Source organism: Bidens hawaiensis, unplaced genomic scaffold (assembly GCF_021521415.1).
Source record: "Bidens hawaiensis isolate Kalapana, Puna unplaced genomic scaffold, B.hawaiensis_p1.1 tig00026600_1, whole genome shotgun sequence".
NCBI classification, from domain to species: domain Eukaryota; kingdom Viridiplantae; phylum Streptophyta; class Magnoliopsida; order Asterales; family Asteraceae; genus Bidens; species Bidens hawaiensis.
In genome coordinates, this window is record NW_027505074.1 from 194614 (window position 1) to 201230 (window position 6617).

At 35.4% G+C, this 6617-nt stretch overlaps 1 protein-coding gene across 1 annotated transcript; it reads right to left on the bottom strand.

Moving 5' to 3' along the window:
* Positions 1 to 1085: 1085 nt before the first annotated feature.
* LOC143610504 (legumain-like) lies at positions 1086 to 5670 on the bottom strand. The gene is made up of 9 exons (XM_077084966.1): positions 5440 to 5670; positions 2998 to 3162; positions 2730 to 2886; positions 2568 to 2653; positions 2241 to 2440; positions 2093 to 2141; positions 1800 to 2006; positions 1513 to 1713; positions 1086 to 1423 (listed from the first exon to the last, which is right to left on the bottom strand). The coding sequence occupies exons 1-9, from the start codon at positions 5653 to 5655 to the stop codon at positions 1244 to 1246; spliced, it is 1461 nt and encodes a 486-aa protein (XP_076941081.1). The 5' UTR covers positions 5656 to 5670; the 3' UTR covers positions 1086 to 1243.
* Positions 5671 to 6617: the final 947 nt, after the last annotated feature.

Here is a 6617-nt window from a genome sequence, read left to right on the forward strand (position 1 = left end):
AGAGAGACACACTTCCTGTAATACACATTCACTCACAAAGGAATGGATTGTGATTTGGGAGTAGTGTCCCATACTGCCGATGGTGAATAAACGTCATATTTTAATGGGTAATAATCCATATCCATTTATAATAAATTATTAATTAAAGCATTATTCACTACACCATTAACTATCGTGGGGTAAGGTTATTAAACCATATAGTAAGAAATCAAAAGGTACTTTAAACTTAAAATGACGAATTTATCGTAAGCTAATACAATAATGAAATAAATTAATATCTTATTATTTATGTGTTGCTATAATGATTTCCACTTTTTCTATGCAAGTTTTACTAAACCCAAGCAAATGAACCCGTAATCAAGTGCACCCAGACATAAACCTAGGGAGTCAAGTGTGTCGGGTTAAAATATGCAACCCGAACCCGAACCCGACCCATATTATTATTCGTGTCAAATATGTCAACCCTAACCCACTAACACATAAATTCGGGTCGACCCGAACATGACCCGTTTAACCCATATTTTTTAAATAAGTTAATATATATAATCAGACATACAAATTATAATAATATCAAAACCATATATTGCAAATTACAAAATTCAAATGAAATTTAAACATAAGTCTCATGAGTCTATTTAGATATAGATCATGCATATTGGTAAAACTGACAAAAAAAAAAAATAAAAAAAAAGATATAGATGGATTTGACGATATGTTCATGCATATTGGTGATAAACTGACAGAAGAAATGCATTTCAAGTATTGAAATTTTAGTTGAGAATTTAAAAGTGTCGTTCACGAAAAATAGAATTTTAGAGACCTAAAAGAATAATATGGAGATTAAAAATAATTAAATTCTTCAACACATTATAAAACTAAAGAGGGAATATAATATTAATTTTAAAATATCTAAAAATTAAACGGGTTAACGGGTCAACCTGTTTTTATACAGGTCAACCTGAACCCGACTCGTTTTTTAAACGGATCATGTTAGCCGACCCAATACCTGTTTTTTTCGTGTCGAGTTTGGGTTGGGTTTTAGGTCGTGTCAAGAATTGACACCCCTACATAAACCCAAACCCCAACTTTCAAAGTTAAATTATAAACGAACATTCACCTTACCAAAGATTATACACATTATACATTTATTTTCACCGGAAACATGCAAAAACATATACCAGAACCAAGCACCATCAACTACGGTGATGCTATAAATAAACATAACCTGAGAACATGTGTAAAATCAAACACTATAAGCACCCAAGGTTCCATACGGTGCGTTGTTTTTCTCGCTACATGTAGCGATAAACACTTCCTCAATTGTCTTCTTCTCAACTAGGCTATTGCAGATATTTGCGAAGGCTCGCATGTGCTTCATGCCATATTGAGTTAACAACCCGCAATGCTTCTCAAATAACCGAGCCTTCATTACCAATCACAATTTTAGTAAATATCGTTATAATAGAATGACGATAACATGTTAAAAAGTTTGTAATTATAAGTAAAACATACCGTAGATTTAAAACATTCCCAATCATCCACTAGAGGTAACCCGGGACCTCTAGACGAATGGAGGATCGAACGACCATTTTGTGGTCCAAAAAGAAGCACACCGATCATGTCGATGCTACTATCCAAATGCCCCCTGTGTGTCAATGTCTCTGTAATCTCTCTAAGAACTTCAGCTCTTCTCGACTCCGGTGATTTCTTGTACTACACATATACGCGCAAGCGAAACCAAAATTAGTAAATAGTGCACAAAAAGCTTACTCGTGTATCTAGAAAGCAATATAGTTTACCCTTTGCCACAAGAATACAAGATCAGCATCTCTTTGATTTACACCATCCAGCTTATCAAAGTGAATCTGATTAGCAGGGAAGTTTACGGTTGCTGGATCAAATCCTAGATACAAAGAGACCTTCTCCGGTTTAATAGCTTTGGTGCCATATTCCATCACATGTGAACCCAAATTATAAGTATTCGCATCAGATGTCCTCTTCTTCACCTGTGCATGAAAATGTGTTGATTTAAAAAAAACTCTTTACGAGAATTTACGATAACAAAAAAGTACACTAAAATCTTAGCTTTGACCTTGTTGAATTGTTGCTCGAGAGTTTCTTTCTTCAGGTTGTGCGTCTCGCTGGTGAATTAACCATATAAATAGCATCAAATTAAACACAAAACAAGTTCATGTTAATAGACACTTTAGGATACTAAATGGATGAATGAAACAAAATACCTATCTTCCATCCAAGCAACACTATATAGATCTCCCAAGCAAGTCATATACTCCGGCGGTGGAGGTGGTTCCGTCCCTGGACAATATGTTCCATAACTATTCTCTTGAGCCCCCGATGCAGTTGTAGCGTATATGTTAAGGTCTTCGGGAAGTATGCCTTCGAATATGCTTCCACTTTCACATGCTTCCAAGTATATAACCTACACACATTAACTTTTTTCAGAGATAATTACAATTTACAACCTTTTGTTTGGATACATATGATTGGTTTTTATAATACATAGCAAGGTCTATCAGGACTAGCTGTCCTAGCTCCATATACGTTACCATTTCTTTATATGTACCCATGTCGTGTTTCTTTTTCAGAACATCTACCAAGTCCTTTGCTACGAGATGTGGCGTGTTGGGCATCCCTACAAACAAAGTTAAACTGTTGAGAAATAATTAATAGTCGCATATATTCTTCAACAATATTCTTGAACACCTTACCGAGAACTCCAGGACCTCCATGATCAGAGTAGAAAAGAAAGATTCGATCATCAGGTTTGCTATCAACAACCTTTCCACTTCCACCTTTTACTGCATTCTTGTCACCAAGAATCACGGCAAACAAATTATCTACCGTGACATTCTCCCCTGTGTAATCCTACATATGTAATAACACCTTCTATACTCAATTGATGGACACTGTCACTCAATAGCGAACAGATATTAAATCAAAAACCATTTGACACTTCTTTTTGTTTTAGCAATGTACCTTTGGCACACCGGCATAGACGTTGTCACCTTTGGGGCTATTGATGATGACGCCCTGCCTTGGATTCAAATCATGTGTTCCAATATCGTCGTACATGAACACGACTATGTTTTCATCTTTCAATCCTCCTTTTTTAAGTACTTGATACGCATGACAAACATCCGCCTGTGATACAACAATCTTATATTATATTTATATTCAATAGCATAAACCAACAACAATTTATACTTCGTAAATATTTACGGCAGAAGCCGGTTATAACTATATTTCGATTGAAATTTGATTCACATCTTCTATCTAGACTTTTAACAAATTATCTTTAATTTATTTTACAGAAACACTTATGATTAGTTACTTCAAATGCTACTATTAACCGATAATTCCGGTCTCATCAGAAAACCATACCAATTTGTTTTAAGTTAAATCAGCATTTAAAAGGAAATCGATCTTTTGGGGTTAAACCAATTAACACTTATACAAAAAGTAATAGTGGCAAAACATAAAAGTAATAAGATAGAAAATGTAGACAAAAGACACTAATTATTAACTGATATAATATGTGTACGTTGTAAGGGGACTAAATATGTTAAGTTGATGTATGGATATATGAGATTTTAAACTAACAAAAGATCAAAGCTAGTGGAGTTTTATAGAATGCTTATTGGCCTCGGAATTCGTTAAGACTAAGTGTTGTGAAGAGGTGGTGGGCTAGCTAACACTTAATGACGGCCACCTAATCCACTTTAACCACCAAACACCTTTAAACCACCACAAAAACGATGCCACACCCTCTTTTTTTTGGTGGTTGGTTGGGGGGAGGGGGGTGTTACCAGGTAAAGGCCAAAATATAAAATGGGGCAAAGTTCATCAACATTAATTTGTTGGCAAAGAAACGTAAATGACTATATTAACCCCCTCTATTACTCTTGTTTTCGGTGGTTTGGTTAGTTAATGCTCTATTGCTTACGTGGTGGCAGTGGCATGACATCATTTTCTGATCAACTATTATTTATTAAAATTTAATCAATTTATTTAAAAAGATACATATATATATATGTGTGTGGTTTTACATATATGTAGTTTTACATATAAGTTTATAATTATAATTCAAGACACGTGATCAATAGACACACTTTATTACTGCAAACGAAAACTAAATCAAAAACTCATTACGATGATTCTTTACCAATCACCTCTTCAAAGCCTCTATCCAAGCACTATATTTAATTATTTATAAATATAACCCTAAAAATTGATGACCAAGATGTTACCATACTAATCCTATCACAATTAGAAAACCAAATCAAACTTAACTGGCTTTATAAATTAGGTCATTCCATATTCGCCTACCATATCCACCAACTACCGACTTGGGCAAGGGCGAAGCTTCATTGAGGCTCGGGGTCACCCCCCCCCCCCCCCTTTACATATAGGTAGTGAAAATTTATCCGTTTTCGGCTGAAAATTTTTTATACGTAGTGTAAGTTTAGCCTTTTTCAGCCGAAAATTTGAGCCCGGCTCCCCCTCGTTTGTGAAATTTTGTATACATTTTGAGCTCGGCCCCCCCGGTGCCTCAGTCGAAGCTTCGCCACTGGACTTGGGATTATGACTACCTACTTGTGAAAACGTTAGGAAATTACCAACCATAACTCATACATATGATCAAGTTACTATTATCCTAACTTTATAATAACAATGTTTTTTAATGTAATTATATTTATGTTATCAATAGATACTAGTTATAATATAAACTATCATATTTATATAAACATCTGTCTCAAAACTTTTTCATTAAATAGCTTTATTGTAAGGTCAAGCTCTCACTTGATTTCATTTACTTACTTCAATTGAATTCGATTCAACTTCAATCTTTCTAGGGTTCTCCTAGTTTAACACACAAAAGGCCAGACAAAAACTCTTGGAATGGGCTTGTTTTTCAAAACCCAACTGGGCTGTTAAAACTCAAGCAAGACTTTTAAGTGGTTTTTGCCTTTTGGTTTGAGCAGCTATACGAACCGCTTAAACCAAAACATCAAAAACCGTTTTAGCAGCTATACATACCGCTTGAACCAAACATAGAAAACCGGACATTTCAGGTCAAACTTCATAGCTAGCCATAATTGGCCAAAGTAAACGGTGCAAATTAAACAGACTAAACCAGAACCCAATATAGATAAATAAGTCTAAAAACTAGTGATTACATCAAAACAGAATGTAATAATAAGACAGCAAACTGCACAACCCCTTTTGAATTGCAAAATCCTATCTTTTAAAAACTACATTGGTTTCATAAGATTTCTATAAATGACACCGCATGATCCATTGAACTCGGCTAAGTAACCAAACCCTATTCTAAACATACCTTAGCCAATGTTGTTATCTAGCTATATCAAAATTAAAACTATATATGCAAAATAATTCACTAAGCTAATCACTAATTACCTGATGCCGATAATTTCCGTATCCATTCGAACCAGCAACGAGTACCGCCCATCTCGTTCCATTCGTAACCTGTTCATCCACCTCTTCTTCTTCTGTATCAACCGGTGACCGGATCAAGGGATCCCAACCCCACCGCCACCTTTGACCACTTGCGGCAGATAGAACCGCCACAGTTTCCAAGACAAGAATGAAGCAGCATATAATACGGGATACCATCGTCGGAGAGTATTGGATTAAGAGACGGTGCTTGGAGGAAAAATGGCTACATTGGTAAAAGGGTATATAGATATGAGGGTGTAGAGCATGCAAATCAAGAAGATGACACGTGTAGGAGATGTGGGCCCCAGAACCATAGGTGAATGCCAGGTGGGAATATGGAGAGTTTTTGAACCCAAGGTGTAGCAGAATAGCAGATAGGTACTGTTGGGTAGTGACTAGCAAAATGTAAGTTAAATAGAATTTGGAAACTAGAAATAAAATTTGAATATTTTTAGTATGAAAAATGAATTTTTAAGTGGCTGGATCGATTTGAATTTTTCTTATTCAGGTGAGCTTGCTTTGTGACGTAGCATTTAGGAATGAATTTAAGATGTTTTAGAGAAATTGAAATAGATGAGTTAATAGGTGATTCTATATCAACAACCAATCAAACACTCTTTTTTATCATTCGTTCATGATTGTTTATTTAATTCTGTTTCTCATTCTTGCATGCCAGTCACAACTTATTTGTCGTTGCTAATACCTCCAGTTGTCGCTAAAGGTATTAGTGGCAACATGTGTCACCACTAAGTCTTTGTCGCGCGCTACTGTTCTCTAGTCACTGTTTATGTATAACGCGTCTAATGGTCACCGAGGCTTTGCTGGAGACAGATTTCCATATTTAAAAAAAGAACAAAACAAAACATAATTATTAATAAAACTAAAACTTGAAAATGAAACAAAACACGCATAATTTCTCATTAAAATTGGTTAAATTACACGATTTCTACATAATTTTTACTTTAGTTTAAACTACAAGAGAGAGGTGGTGGAGCTTGACAATGGTGGTTAATATTGGCTGAAATTGAAGCATGGGGGTGGTGGATGGAGGTTGAAATTGCGGGTGGTCGGATCTTCAAACTAGTGAACCAGAGCTTGGATCTTGGCGGTCTTAACATAGCTTAGATCTTGACAATGGC